A 16,545-nucleotide genomic window follows, 5' to 3' on the forward strand; every position below is an offset into this window, starting at 1 on the left:
ACTTGGCCCCGAAAAGTTATTGGTGCATCTTTTTAAACACCGTACACGCACGCGAGCGCCTCCTTCTCAACCATACCATACCCGCGCTCCAGCCGCAAAAGTGACCTGGAGGCATAAGCTATGGGTTGTAATTTACCCGCACTATTGACTTGTAAAACGCACCCAACCCAGTATGCTGACGCATCACATATAAGAACTAGCTTTTTACCCTGGATCAAAGAATGCCAAAACACTGTTGGAACACAGAAGGTTGCGTGCCTTACTGAAGGCGCGTTCCTGGGCGTCCCCCCAAAACCAATCGCACCCCTTTCTGAGTAGCACGTGGAGAGGCTCCAGCAGCGTGCTTAAGTTCTGCATAAAGTTCCCAAAGTAACTGAGTAGCCCGAGAAAGGCGCGCAGTTCTGAGACATTCCGAGGCCTGGGTGCCAGGCAAATTGCTTTGGTTTTGGACTCTGTTGGGCGGATTCCATCAGCAGCAATCCTTCTGCCCAAAAATTCAACCTCGGGCGCGAGAAACAGGCACTTGGATTTCTTAACGCTTCGGCCTACCCGATCCAACCGCTTTAGTATTTCCTCCAAATTGTGGAGATGGGAGTCGGTGTCCCTACCCGTGATAAGTATGTCGTCTTGAAATTCAACCGTCCCCGGGATGGACTTGAGCAGACTCCCCATGTTGCGCTGGGATATGGCAGCTGCCAACCTGATGCTGAATGGGCATCGATTGTACATGAAAAGGCCTCGATGTGTGTTGATGGTGGTGGGTAGCTTGGATTCCTCGGTCAATTCTTGTGTCATATACGTAGATGTGAGGTCTAATTTTTTGAAAAGTTTACCTCCAGCCAATGTGGCAAATAAGTCCTCCGCTCTGGGCAGCGGGTACTGGTCCTGTAGGGAGACACTGTTTATGGTAGATTTGTAATCCCCACAGATTCGTTTGGATCCATCAGGCTTCATGACTGGGACGACGGGACTTGCCCAGTCGCTAAATTCCACGGGTGAGATAATGCCTTCCCGCTGAAGCCTGTCCAGTTCACGTTCAATCTTTTCCCTCATCACAGAGGGCACAGCTCTAGCCTTGTGATGGGCCGGTCTGGCATCCTGTGTGATGTAGATTTTGACTTTAGCCCCTTCGAAGGTGCCCACACCTGGCTGAAAGAGATGTTCAAATCGACTTGGAACTATTGAGCAGGAGGTCTGTTCCTCTGACGATATGGCGTGAACATCATCCCATTTCCAGTTTAGTTTTGCCAGCCAGCTTCTCCCCAGCAGTGCTGGAAGATCTCCGGGGAGAATCCACAGGGGAAGTCGGTTCACTGTCCCTTTGTGTGTGACTGAGAGCATGGCGCTGCCAAGGACTGGGACGATTTCTTTGGTATAGGTCCTTAGTTTGGTGTCGACCCTTGTAAGTTTTGGTCTGTCTCTTTTGTGCGGCCACAGTTGTTTAAATTGTTGAGCGCTCATGAGAGATTGACTCACTCCCGTATCCAGCTCCATGTTGACAGGTATCCCGTTGAGTAGGACCCTCATCATTATTGGAGGCGTCTTGTTGTCGGAGCAGTGGCCATTGATCGTGTTGACCCGCTGTACATCGGTGTCCCGGGTACTGTCCCCACTGTCTTCTGGTCTGCTTTCCGACTCGTATACCAGCCGAGCTGCCATTTTTTTGCACATGCGGGCCAGATGCCCTGTATAGTCGCAGTTTCTGCAAACAGCATGCTGAAATCGACACCCCCTTGATGAGTGCCTTCCCCCAAATCTCCAGCACAGACTGCTTCCATTATTCCCAAAGGATGAGCTGCGTCTGGCTGATCTCTCTTGAGCTTCTCTCAGTTTGTAGTTGATTGCTCGCATTGTGGGTTGATGAGGTGTGAACGGCAGTTCCTGTGGCTCTTGATGGCTTCTGGCACCACTGCCTGCTGTTGAGGGCCTGCTCTCCTGCCTTTGTCTGTGTGTGGGAATAGCGGCTTGTTTCACACTGTGAACCCCTTGTTCCGATGTTTCGTTAGTTGTCGTACCCACAGTGTAGATCAACCTCGTCTCTTCTTCTCCTGCCAAGAATGTCTGTGCAACCAGTGCTGCTGCCTCTAGGGTCAAGTTCTTGGTCTCTATGAGCTTTCGGAATATGCCTGCGTGGCCTATTCCTTCAATAAAAAAAGTCTCTCAGTACTTCTCTCCTTAGTTTATCGGAGAACTCACATAAGCTAGCCAACCTCCGAAGTTCCGCCACGAAGTCGGGTATGCTCTGGCCGACACAGCGTCTGTAGTTGTAGAACCTGTGTCTGGCCATGTGTAGGCTGCTCACTGGCTTCAGGTGGTCTCTTGCCAGTGTGCTCAACTCTTCAAACGACTTGCTTGCTGGTTTCTCGGGTGCCAGCAGGTCCTTCATTCAGGTGTATGTTTTCGAGCCACAGCTGGTCAAGAGATGGGCTCTTCTCTTGTCTGCCTTATCGTCGCCTAACCAGTCTTTGGTTACAAAGCTTTGTTGGAGCCTTTCTATAAAGTCCTCCCAATTATCTCCAGCATTGTATTTTTCATCTGAGCCGTTGGTCGCCATTCTGTGGATTCTGTAATCCCGTAACTCGTTGCCACTGTAAAGTCCTGTCCCTGCAGTATAGATTCACACGAGGCACATACTGAAGCCAAGGTCACTCAGGACCTGCACCTTTATTACACAGCTCTCGAATGCCACACTTGCCTGAGACCTGTCCTTATATTTCTGCCTGGGACAGGTATCCAGTGTCTCCTGCAAGTGCACCCCTGGTGGTAAGGTAAGCTTGTGGTTACAAGTCATCTCTAGTTACAGTCATGTACAGTATGGTAAGATACAGTTATGTACAGTAGTGTGAGATACATGACATCTGTCCATGTCCCCCTTAAGTCTTTTACAGCACTGCTGGCTGCTTGCCAAACCCCCAAATTTTGTATCATCATTAAATTTTGGAATTGTGCTACTTCTGCCCAAATATAAATTACACACAAAAACAAAAAAAAAAGACCTCAGCATTGACCCCTGGGCCTACTCCTGCACCTATTTTCTATGTTTCTATGGGGTACTGAAGTTGCATGTTCAGCCATGAACTCATTGAATGGCGGTGCAGGCTAGAAGGGCCGAATGGCCTACTCCTGCACCTATTTTCTATGTTTCTATGTTTCTACACCACTTCCTACCCTTCTCCAACCGAAGCAAGATCCATTAACCCCATCCCTTTGTTTCCTGTCCATCATCAAACAAATTATCTATCCTACTGCAAATTTCCTCTGGTATCAGATCCCTGATATTTTGTAACAAGTCTCCTGTGTGACACTTTATCAAAAGCCTTCTGAAAATCCCTAAACACTATAAGAATTCCATTTCCTTTATCCAATCAGTCACTTCTTCAAAAAGCTGTGTTAAACTGGTCAAACAAGATTGGCCATTAACAAATCCCCAGGCTGGCTATCCTCAGTTAATCCATGCTGAATAGTTAGATCTTGAATTTTGGATTCCAAGCGTTTTCCAAAAACTGACTTTATATTAGTTAGTGTATAGCTACCCAATATATCTTTCTCATTAACTCGTCTGTAGTTTCCAATGTTCTGAAATCACCCTGTTATACTGGAAGCAGCACACAGTTAAGAGAAATCACAGTGAACAGATATGCAACACACAATTTTAGAATGGGTTAACTGGTACTCTAATGTGCTGAGATAGCTCAGTTGGGAATGGGCATAAGATAATTGTAGAGCAATGTTTTGGTATTTCAGGACCCTGATGTATGGCTGGGGCAGTGGAGGTGATGCTTTATTTGGCCATGGTATTTGACACATGCAGATCATTGCTGTGCATTGGCTATTTCAGGGGCATAGACAATTAAGAGTTTGCCATGAAATTCTTGTTGAGTCACATCTTCTAGCTGGGGTTGTCTGCCTTTGGTTGTTGCTGTCTGTATCCTCCTGCCTATTCCACAGCAAGGACAAAGTTATGTAACACATAGCAGGCAACAATAATTTTGGACACCTTGGATGGCTTGTATTGCGATACGTTCCTTGATCAGTGTTGATCAGTGCAGGCACCTCTTGCTTAAGGAAGCAGATCATCTGTTCCACCAGAACTCTGTTGGCATGATTTGCCTCATTGCTTCACCTCAGGTCTTGTTCTTGGATGTCTCAAAAAAGGAGTAAGCAACTATGGCTGCAGTGATAGCTGTGGTTCACTTGTAGCCATCCACAGTCTTTCTGGTCCTCAAAATAACTGTGGCACTGTAAATTAGTATAAAATGAAGGAATTATGGTAGTCGATGTTCACGTGCAATGGTAATACACCAGCAGCACATACATGGAGTGGAGCCCTTTCCTATTCATGAATGGGGTGGCACTAGGGGTAGGGGTCCATAGATATAAATGCAAGAGGCTAAGGACAGAGCAGTAGAAACTTTTTTTACACAGTGGGTTGTGAGGTTGTGGAATGCACTGGTTGAAGCAAAAATCATGTCCACATTTAAGAACAGGTCAGGTAGGTTGACGGCAGCCTCCTTTGGGAATCGCAATCTCTGCATACAGATTCTCTTCAGATATGTCCAAGTCAGATTGTCTGGCCCTTTACAGATAGGAGGCGGCGTCAGTGCCAGTCCTAATTGAATTCCAAAGGTGCAAATACAATGGTTTTCCATAACCTGGAAAGACACAGAGATATCTAACGGGATACCCATTTCGGCAGTATGAAAGATTCCTGAGGAAAATTGGCAAAGCTGACGGATGGAATGCAGCTTTAAAAGGTTGTGGTAAAACACTTCAACAGCAAAGACACACAAACAGGCAAAAATGCACAATGGGTCCTAACAAACAGACCAACAAAGAACCAATACCAGGGAAGGTCTTCCTTGCAGCAGTCACTTCAAACGTGCTCTGAGTGATGTCGTGGTGTTGAGGCATTTCAGCCCCATTATGCGGCCAAATTTACATATTTTTCAGGCCCTTAATAAATCAAGTACACAGCAGGTATTCAAGCCCTCAGCACTACATGGGCTTCCCCGTTAAGATTATGGCAACTTGCATGGCTGCTGAGCAGACCTTAGGCTCTCAATGTGAGGAGGCAACGCCTGATGCGCAGCAATTGTTGGACACTTCGAGTTTCTATTAACAAGCCCCATAACTGCAAATGGTATCAGAAGTGGAAGCCGTCACAGTAGAAGTTAATCTGCTGAGACTGGGATTAAGTCATACTGCTGGAACACTACAGAAGGGGCGTTACAGGATATACTTGATAGTAAATATGTTTGCTAAAAGTCAAAAATTATCCTGCACGGATGCCCCCCACCTTCATGAACACAAAACAAAACCTAAATCATGAAATAAGGCTTTTTGATAAACTGGTACTAATATTGCAGGCTAAGATTTTCATCTTAGAAACTGGAAGAAGAATTCGACTCTGACTGTAAATCTCAAGTAACAAATATATTTGAACTGAATTGCTCGAGTATACCCTATGCAGCTGTCCAGTCTAAGCCACCCCTGCTTAACATTAATACAGACGGAGCATAATTGGAGCAGTGAAAAAAAAAGGAAACACTATCCAAATGCAGTCAGCCACTTACCTTATGTTTAACAGCTGGCAATGCATCTACAAGTTTCTGTAGACCATCATGCCTTCTTCCAAGCTTTTAATAAAACAAAATATCAATTAAAAAAAGGATTCATCATACACCAATCAAAAATGTACATACAGCATCATTCTTTTGAATGTTCATACTCTGTCAGAACTCAGTTTCCTTTATTGTTGAGATATTTTTCACAGGGTCGATTTTCTTCTTCCCTGCACATGGGGAAAAGGCATATCCCAGGCACAGGGAAGAGGAAAAAGAGGTTTGAAGTCTTTTGCATCAAGTCTCCACTGCCATTTGCTGCACTGGGATTTTTTAGGGCTTCTCCTCCAGCAGGTGCTTGCTATTATCATTTTTCCTCCAATTACAATCCTTGGGTGCCCCAGCAGAAGGATGCTGAAAGAATCTTGGCACAACAGCCTGCCCCTGAACCCATGCAGATGGGAAGATCTGTAGGGCGGGGTTCCTAGTGGTAGGCTGAAAAAGATGCAGGCAAATGAGCTTGATGCTTAAACCTTCCCCCTCTTCCCGACAATTGGAAGGACTTGGTATCTTTTGGCTGATGCTCTCCATAGGCCATGATATAGGCAGCCAGGAGCACATGTCTAAAGTCTGCAGCTGTGCTTGGACTTCCTGCTTGATTTTCATGCACATGGCCTAGCCAGAGGGCAGGCCTGTGTCTGGAGTGCGCCTGGGCCATGCAAGTAGTCAGGGCAAGAAATCAGGGTAAGTTGCAACTTGATAGGTGCAGGATTGTCGGGTTACCACTGGGCACAGGAACCGGCCTAATTCAAGATGAGTTGTACTCTAAAATCACCAGTAAGTGTTCAGCTGTTTTGATTTACCTTCAGAAACACTCCTATAACTGCAAGGCCATTTTCAGACAGAGCGGCTTCATCACTGTTTTTGCATTTTACTGGATTCCAGTGAACCAAATGAAGCTAAAATGTCAAGAACAAAAACCTGTTAAATCATTGTCTAATTCTGTATTTTAATGCATTAATACCATAGAATAAAGGAAGAGTCCTCACTTAACGCTTTACAAAGGAAATTTTAAAATCCGTTCACTTCACAAAATTGTGATTTATTTCTCCAATGAATGGAAAATCACAAAAGCAGTTTACTGATTTGTCAAAAATGAGTTTCAATCTGGATGTACACACTCAGTATTGAAAGCAAATTAGGTAATAATTAAGATTATTTTAGTAAGCTCCATCCTGCACAATAGAGAAATACTTTTGGTTTACGCACAGTAGCAACGCAAGTTAGGTAGCAGGCATACTACTTTTATTTATTCATTCATGGGATGCGAGCATCGCTGGCAAGGCCAGCATTTATTGGCCATCCCTAATTGCCCTCAAGGTGGTGGTGGTGGTGGTGAGCCACCTTCTTAAACCGCTGCATTCAGTGTGGTGAAGGTACTTCCGCAATGTTGTTAGGTAAGGAGTTCCAGGATTCTGACCCAGCAATATATTTCCAAGTCAGAATGGTGTGTGACTTGGAAATGAACTTGGAGATGGTGGCTTTTCTATGCACCTGCTGCCCTTCTCCTTCTCGGTGGTAGAGGTCACGGGTTTGGAAAATGCTGTTTAAAAAAGCCTTGGCGAGTTGCTGCAGCACATCTTGTAGATGGTACACACAGCAGACACGGTGGGGGGAATGAATGTTTAAGGTGGTGGATGGAGTGCCAATCAAGCGGACCAATTTGTCCTGGATGATGTCGAGTTTCTTGAGTGTTGGAGCTGCACTCATCCAGGCAATGGAGAGTATTCCATCACACTCCTGGCTCGTGCCTTGTAGATGATGGAAAGGCTTTGGGGAGTCAGGAGGCCGAAGCCTGAATGTTGCCCAGATCTTGCTGCATGCGGGCATGGACTGCTTTATTATCTGAGGAGTTGTGCATGGAACTGAACACTGTGCAATCATCAGTGAATCATTGATGAAGTAGCTGAAGATGGTTGGGCCGAGGACACTGCCCTGAGGAACTCCTGCAGCAAAGTCCTAGGGCTGAGATGATTGACCTCAAACAACTGCAACCATCTTCCTTTGTGCTAGTTATGACTCCAGCCAGTGGAGAATTTGTCCCATGATTCCGACTGACAATTATGATAGGACTTCTTGATACCACACTCGGTCAAATGCTGCCTTGATGTCAAGGGCAGTCTGTCTCACCTCACTTCTGGAACTCAGTTCTTTTGTCCTTATTTGGGCCTCGGCTGTAATGAGGGGCTAGAATTTCCCGAACCTGTTTTTCTGATGCCCTCAGCTGAGGTGCGCCGCTTTTGTCCGCCTCCAAGCATGCCGAAAAAAGACCTCCGTATTCTGGCTGCTCCCCAGATGTGGCGGAGGGTGGCCCAATGGATTGGGGCAGAGCCAGGTCCCGGCACTGCAACAGTGCCGAAACCTCTGCACATGCACGCTAAAGTCTGCGTGCATGTGCAGCAGCTCCTAGCAGGCCGTTTCTGCAAACGCGCGCTGCAGGCTGTGTGGGAGGGGCCCGAAGCGCGCCATCCCTAGCCTTGGCCGAATGAGCTCCCTCATCGGCGGCCAGAGTGTGCTCTGCAGGCTATGTCAACTTTGACCCGATTGTAAAACTCCTGAAGATTTTCTGGAGGGGTCTGGGTTTGTAATTCTCAACCAGATGAACCGGGGATTCATGCGGGTGTTTGATGCCATGCCGGACGTCAGTCTAGACATGCTTCGAGAACTCTGAAGGGGTTTGTGGACCATTGTCATCAGTAAGTGGTCATCACCAAAGCCCTCAAAGATCAGTGCCCCAAACGTGAAGCCAGGTCCTCTGTGAGCGAGGACGGGAGTAACTGCGTCGCGCAGGCAGTCCAGTAAGCAGCCCCGACAGCAGGAACAGATGCGCCTGAGTGGAGGGAACGTCCACCGCATCTCGGGCGAACAAGCTCCTGAGGACACTGAAGTCCAAGGGGCTGGCTCCAGACCTTCCAGAGGATTTGTACCATTTGATCAAGAGTGTACTTCCACCTGCCCCTCCCCTCCCCTCCCACCCCTCCTCTCCCACCCCACCCCTCCTAGCCCTGACCGAATGGGCTCCCTCATCAGCGGTCCGCTGCATTCCCTAAGGTAGGACTTCTATTTTTTATTTGTTATTTACTGTTTGATTTTGGTGCTTTAGATGCAGGGTTCCTTCTATTTTTTTAATCTGTTATTTATTGATTGCTTATTACTTTGGTCTTGGTGCTTTAGGAGCAGGGTTCCTTCTATTTCATTTGTTAATTAATTGCTTATTACTTTTTGTGCTTTGTTTGGTGCTTGGTGGTACTTTAAATGTAGTTACTTGCGCCGATTCCTTAACTGTAAGTAAGGTCTTTCTGTGTGGACAAAAGTGGACACATACGCTGCCCTAAGTTAGTTTAGTACAACTTTTTTCTGGCCAAATTGGCAGAAATGGTGCAAGTGGCTGGGAACACCCCCTTTTGAAAAAAAAAATGACCTCACAAAAAACCTAACTAACTCACTTACACTGGCGCAAATTAAATGGCCATATTTGCAACTAAAAAGATACACCAGAAAAATCAAGTTGCACCAAAAAAAACGGTGCAACTCATGGGGAAATTTGGGCCTGAGGTGTGGAGCCGAGTAGTCCTGGCGGAACCCAAACTGAGCATCAGTGAGCAAGTTGTAAGTATCGCTTGATTGCACTGTCGACAACACTCTGCTGGTGATTGAGAGTAGACTGATGCGACATTAATTAGCCAGATTGGATTTCTCCAGCTTTTTGTGGACGGGACATAACTGGTCAATTTTCTAGTATTTAGGACTAGGGGAAGTTACAGAGATAGGGAGGGGTAAGGCCTTGGAGGGATTTGAAAAGAACGCTGTGATTTTTAAAAATTGAGGCGTGTACCGAGAGAAAATGCAAGTCAGGGAGCACATAAGTGATAGATGAACAGGACGGTGAGAGTTACAATACGAGCAGCAGAGTTTTGGATGGTAGAAGATATGAGGCCAGCCAGATCATCACAATCAAGGCTAGAAGTAACAAGGGCATGGATGAGAGTTTCAGCAGCAAGTGAGCAGAGGTGGGGGGGGAAGACGGACGATGTTACAGTAGGCAGTCGTGGTCCTGGTTGGTAAAGGACTGTGAAGCATATCTTGTGCTGGAAGGCTGCACAACTTTAGCTCCAACAGTATCTCTGCACATATTTGGGGATCCCAATGCCTTCGCTGTTCCAATCTACACCTAAAAACTCTGGATTTAGTGCGTCCCGACAGGGAGGGAATGTATACTCCACGTCAGGAAAACAGAAACTGTTCGTGTGAGGATTTTTCAGTCGTTGGATATGGAAATTCCTAAACAAGGTGATAGGTTTGTACACACGCCAGACAAAATAGTGACCAAGAAGAGGAGTAAGACAATGCTAACATTTTAATATTTAATTTCTTTGGCTTAGGGATAGAAAAGACCAAGATCATTTTCATCATGTGCAAATAACACAATGGAATAATGTCACCGAATTGTGTGCTTTGATACAAAAGTATGTTTGCTAAACACTTTTTCATGAGGGTTCTACAAAGAAAAACTTTATAATGGTGGTATTTCATGTCGATATTTGCTCTCAAAAATAATTTTCCAGTCCAAATACAAGAAGAATTTTTTTTACTGCAATGGTGAAATGATTCTAAGGGGTCAGCCTTGGCTCAGTGATAGCACTGTCAACTCTGAATCAGAAGGTTGTGGGTTCAAGCCCCACTCCAGAGACTTGGTAGATAATTTAGGCTGACACTTCAGTACTGAGGAATGCTGCACTGGCAAAGGTGCTGTCTTTTGGATCAGAATTAAAATAGAGCATCTGTCTGCCCCCTCAGTGGGACATAAAGGTTGCCATGGTATGGTTTGAAGAAGAGCACAGGAGTTCTCCCAGTGTCCTGGTCAACATTTATCCCTCAACCAATATCACCCAATAAAATTGTCTGGTCATTTACCTCATTGCTGTTTGTGAGGCCTTGTGTGCAAATTGGTTGCTGTATTTCCCTCCATTACAAAGTAACTACACTTCTGAAGAACTTAATTGGCTGTGAAGTGCGTTGTGATGTCTTGAGGTAATGAAAAGGGTTAAATAAATGCAAGTTCTTTCTATATTTTGCTATAAAATTACAGTTAGAGAGAATATAAAGGTTGAAGAATAAATATTCAAGAAAATAACAATGATCTCCTCTGCCAGCTTTATATTATGCAATATGCCAGCAGTGACCAAGACTACAGTTCAAAAAGCTAATATGCAATTGTCTTAATCAGTTATGAGCTTTGGCCTCTGTCTCATTCTGTGACATTGGCCTTTCTGGATTCCCTATGGTATGCAATAACAGTGGAGGTATCTGAACCCACGTTTGTCCTGCCTTTTGGATCTTGGGCAGCATTAAGGAGGGGAAATCACTGTAATCACCAAATTCAAAATCACATTTTTCACAGGCATATTCTCTGTTCAACTTTTCTCAATGTTCTGGACTATTCTGAATTGCGGTTTTGAAACAATGCTAAGAAACAAGTGTAGAATTCAAACACCATACCTCTGCAGGGTACACTTGATTGTTGACAGTATGCTCTGATCCACGGTCACTTTTTGCACCCCAGTGGAAATGAAACTGATTCAATCTGTAATGGTTCTTCAGTGGTCCATTGCTAATAACTGCAGGTGAAAACAAACAGAAAATTCCAAGCTACACTTCAAATACAGACAATGGTATGAAAGTTATTTTTTTTAAAGCCAACGTTCAATTAAAAACAAATGCAAACTGAATTAGCAGACCACCTTTTCATGTATAGCTTACGTATACTGGTGGATTTCCCCCATGGTGTTGCTCATCGGTAATCTGGGATCTGGAGCACAGATACATGAAAAGAAATAAAATAAATTCCATGGAGGTTGGTCCCCTTGGGAGCAGTGTGCATCACTTTCCCTGTCCTTTCTAAATTCAGAGTGCCACTCAGGAATCAGAACAGTAACTTAACCAGTGCTTACATACATTCCCTGTTTTCTCCAACATCATTCCCACTTACTCTGCCAAGCTTGAAATGATAAACAAAGAACTGAATCAACCATTTCACCAATAATACAAATTAGAATTTTGAAATGCAAACTGATATGCCAGAAAATTACTTTTCTTTTAAAAGATGTTGCAATACAAATATGTTCAAAATGTAATCTGTGGAGAATTAGGCCTCGATTTTTATTTGAGTTTGGGATGGTAAACAACAGATGAAGCATTCTTAAAGACTACTATCTTAAATCTGTCACAAAAAAATGCACCTAAATCATCTTCCCAAAAATCTGCCACCTTTCTTCAAGGCCCACCACGAACCTATTCTGCCACATTTAAATGGAGCGAAGGAATATGGCTCACCTTTCTTTCTGCCGCAAACTCGTTTTAAATAATTGTTATTACATCAGTGGCGGCAAGAGCTTATGCAAGGTGTCCCTGAGGCAATTACCACACTGAGGAGGACATTTTGTGCGTGCAAGTGAAGGTTGGTGTTTCTTTGCCTGAACAGAAATCTTTAGGTGGGGTTGAGTCAGGACTTTTCCTGCTGCTTTTGCTCAGTTCCATTCAAAGTACGCCTATGCGCTCTGGACATGGATTTCTCAACGGGAATACCTTTGATGGGATGGAGAAGGATGTACATAAGGAAGAGTTTAGATTGGAGGGTTTTAGAGTGAGGCATCACTGAAGGTATCATTTCTTACTGCTGGAAGTCTGCGCTTTTCAATTTTTGGGCAGATCTCGATTTAGGTGGCCAGTAGCACTGGCAGAAAGCAGGCAGAGGCTAAAGTAAAATACTGAAAAATGGGTCAACTGACGTCAGAACCTCAAACGTAATTTTTGTGTTGAGCAGCACTGCCGCCATTACTTTCTCATCCTGCCCACAAACCATGGGTGGCACAGGTCAGGAAGCAGCTGTGATAGCTCTATTTGAGGTGATACTCACTTGCACTCCTTTAAAATGATGCAAAGGTTTGGGAGACATTTTGCTGGTAGTTTATAGTGGTTTTTTAGCTACTTAAGATGATTTTAAAGTGCTTGTGGTCTCTGTGCAACTTCTGGAAACACACTTTCCTCTACATAGGGTTCTTTCTGGTAATTCTGCTCCAGCTAGAGGAGGAGGAAGAGGAGGAGCAACAGTAACATGAGGAAGGAGCGAAGAGAGCTGCTAGGAGGCCATATCGAAGGAAGCGAGCTCACGGGAACCTTTACCCTCCCAACAGAATGTATAGGCCCAACATACCTGCATTTTACGGAGAGGCAGTTAACAAAGAGGCTATGCTTCTCCAAGGAGGATGTCAGAGTTGTCAGCTCCTGCAACAAGACCTGCAACTAACTGCCACAGCTTATACAGCATTATTGGTCGCAAGCCTAGTCATGGCTTTGCCTCCGGCTCCTTCCAGGCTACCACAAAATGAATTCACTGAGGAGGTTATTCGGTTGATGGATAAAAGTGGCCCTGTAAACATTGTATATTTGGATTTTCAAATAAAAGAAAAAGAAAGACTTGCATTTATATAGCCCCTTGCACGACCACCGGATGTCCCAAACGCTTCACAGCCAGAACTCGATTAATACCTAGTTTAAAAACTCAGCCATCACAACAGGCTTAGAGTGCTGGGCCTTATTTCTCTTGAGAAGCAGATTAATTTAACTGAAATATTTAAAATATTACATAGAAAGGCAAAAATAAGCAGACGTGTGTACAAGTTATATGAGCAAAGAACGAAGTTAGACATCAGGAGGCTTTTCTTTCTGAATAGGGTCACAGGCCTTTAGAATAAGTTGCCAATGGGAGCAGTGCGTATGGATTCGCGGTTATTTCCTGTTATTTCTTGGAACTCATGTTTGAATGCCTTCAAGAGTCAGAAAGAAATTTCCCATTATTTTTCTCCCCCGAATTGGCCTAGGGTTTTTCTTTAAATCTGTTTTTTTTTGCCTCTCCCAAGAAATATATAAATGCAAGTTGTCGTTGATTACATGGCTGCTGATGGATGTGGAGCATTGAGGGCCATGCTGATTGAATGGGACAGACTCGATGGACGAGCTGGAGGGAGTCACAGCATGCAGGGAAGTTCTCTTGCCTCCCAATGGGCAGAAGAGACCTCCCCAGGAGACCAACGCAGCCTGTTTGCACATTGCACAGGAGGGCACAAGCAGGGATGTAGTCAGGAGGACCTGGCAGCAGTGGTGCAAACCTTTCAATGATCTCAGTAGATCACGAAAGGTGACTGAAAAGCCACACTCAATCTCCTCCTGCTGTCCCACTCATCATATGCCCATCACCCTGCCTTCCATACCCTACTCCTTACACCAATTTACCTTGCACCTCCACCTATCCCTCTCTCTATCTACATTATCACTTCCCCATCTCACTAGCCACGTCTGACACTCACCCTCATCCTTGTCCAACCATACCAACTAACACAAAAGGGTACGCACTTGGGTGTTCTATCCAATGTTGATGTAAATTTTCTGTTAATGTGTTGTCAAACATTGAAACCTTTATTTTCAACACTTTGCATTCTTGGACAGATTTGTGTGCACCTTTGGAAGTGGCTTAGTGAGTTGCAGTGAATGGTGAGGCACAACGGTTCACCTCGCAATGGTGGTGTGTGAGAAAGGAATGGCTTGGTCATAGAAACATAGAAAATAGGTGCAGGAGCAGGCCATTCAGCTCTTCTAGCCTGTACCGCCATTCAATGAGTTCATGGCTGAACATGAAACTTCAGTACCCCCTTCCTGCTTTCACGCCATACCCCTTGATCCCCTGAGTAGTAAGGACTTCATCGAACTCCCTTTTGAATATATTTAGTGAATTGGCCTCAACTACTTTCTGTGGTAGAGAATTCCACAGGTTCACCACTCTCTGGGTGAAGAAGTTTCTCCTCATCTCGGTCCTAAATGGCTTACCCCTTATCCTTAGACTGTGACCCCTGGTTCTGGACTTCCCCAACATTGGGAACATTCTTCCTGCATCCAACCTGTCCAAACCCGTCAGAATTTTAAACGTTTCTATGAGGTCCCCTCTCACTCTTCTGAACTCCAGTGAATACAAGCCCAGTTGATCCAGTCTTTCTTGATAGGTCAGTCCCACCATCCCGGGAATCAGTCTGGTGAATCTTCGCTGCACTCCCTCAATAGCAAGAATGTCCTTCCTCAAGTTAGGAGACCAAAACTGTACACAATACTCCAGGTGTGGCCTCACCAAGGCCCTGTACAACTGTAGCAACACCTCCCTGTCCTTGTACTCAAATCCCCTCGCTATGAAGGCCAACATGCCATTTGCTTTCTTAACCGCCTGCTGTACCTGCATGCCAACCTTCAATGACTGATGTACCATGACACCCAGGTCTCGTTGCACCTTCCCTTTTCCTAATCTGTCACCATTCAGATAATAGTCTGTCTCTCTGTTTTTACCACCAAAGTGGATAACCTCACATTTATCCACATTATACTTCATCTGCCACGCATTTGCCCACTCACCTAACCTATCCAAGTCACTCTGCAGCCTCATAGCATCCTCCTCGCAGCTCACACTGCCACCCAACTTAGTGTCATCCGCAAATTTGGAGATACTACATTTAATCCCCTCGTCTAAATCATTAATGTACAATGTAAACAGCTGGGGCCCCAGTACAGAACCCTGCGGTACCCCACTAGTCACTGCCTGCCATTCCGAAAAGTACCCATTTACTCCTACTCTTTGCTTCCTGTCTGACAACCAGTTCTCAATCCACGTCAGCACACTACCCCCAATCTCATGTGCTTTAACTTTGCACATTAATCTCTTGTGTGGGACCGTGTCGAAAGCCTTCTGAAAGTCCAAATATACCACATCAACTGGTTCTCCTTTGTCCACTTTACTGGAAACATCCTCAAAAAATTCCAGAAGATTTGTCAAGCATGATTTCCCTTTCACAAATCCATGCTGACTTGGACCTATCATGTCACCATTTTCCAAATGCGCTGCTATGACATCCTTAATAATTGATTCCATCATTTTACCCACTACTGAGGTCAGGCTGACCGGTCTATAATTCCCTGTTTTCTCTCTCCCTCCTTTTTTAAAAAGTGGGGTTACATTGGCTACCCTCCACTCGATAGGAACTGATCCAGAGTCAATGGAATGTTGGAAAATGAATGTCAATGCATCCGCTATTTCCAAGGCCACCTCCTTAAGTACTCTGGGATGCAGTCCATCAGGCCCTGGGGATTTATCGGCCTTCAATCCCATCAATTTCCCCAACACAATTTCCCGACTAATAAGGATCTCCCTCAGTTCCTCCTCCTTACTAGACCCTCTGACCCCTTTTATATCCGGAAGGTTGTTTGTGTCCTCCTTAGTGAATACCGAACCAAAGTACTTGTTCAATTGGTCTGCCATTTCTTTGTTCCCCGTTATGACTTCCCCTGATTCTGACTGCAGGGGACCTACGTTTGTCTTTACTAACCTTTTTCTCTTTACATACCTATAGAAACTTTTGCAATCCGCCTTAATGTTCCCTGCAAGCTTCTTCTCGTACTCCATTTTCCCTGCTCTAATCAAACCCTTTGTCCTCCTCTGCTGAGTTCTTAATTTCTCCCAGTCCCCAGGGTCGCTGCTATTTCTGGCCAATTTGTATGCCATTTCCTTGGCTTTAATACTATCCCCGATTTCCCTAGATAGCCACGGTTGAGCCACCTTCCCTTTTTTATTTTTACGCCAGACAGGAATGTACAATTGTTGTAATTCATCCATGCGGTCTCTAAATGTCTGCCATTGCCCATCCACAGTCAACCCCTTCAGTATCATTAGCCAATCTATCTTAGCCAATTCATGCCTCATACCTTCAAAGTTACCCTTCTTTAAGTTCTGGACCATGGTCTCTGAATTAACTGTTTCATTCTCCATCCTAATGCAGAATTCCACCATAGTATGGTCACTCTTCCCCAAGGGGCCTCGCACAATGAG

General features: G+C 45.0%; 1 protein-coding gene across 5 annotated transcripts in view; it reads right to left on the bottom strand.

The window, feature by feature from the left end:
* The window catches only part of ca5a (carbonic anhydrase Va), a 102,868-nt gene that overhangs the window by 11,219 nt on the left and 75,104 nt on the right, over window positions 1-16,545 (bottom strand). For all 5 annotated transcript variants that reach the window (XM_070898133.1, XM_070898132.1, XM_070898131.1 and 2 more), the window contains exons 4-6: window positions 11,121-11,239; window positions 6,425-6,520; window positions 5,574-5,636 (exon numbers count right to left, since the gene is read on the bottom strand). In XM_070898133.1, coding sequence (XP_070754234.1) covers window positions 5,574-5,636; window positions 6,425-6,520; window positions 11,121-11,239 — 278 coding nt within the window. The remainder of the gene's footprint in view (window positions 1-5,573; window positions 5,637-6,424; window positions 6,521-11,120; window positions 11,240-16,545) is intronic.

The sequence above is a fragment of the Pristiophorus japonicus genome, chromosome 13, assembly GCF_044704955.1.
Source record: "Pristiophorus japonicus isolate sPriJap1 chromosome 13, sPriJap1.hap1, whole genome shotgun sequence".
In the NCBI taxonomy this organism is placed as follows: Eukaryota; Metazoa; Chordata; class Chondrichthyes; family Pristiophoridae; genus Pristiophorus; species Pristiophorus japonicus.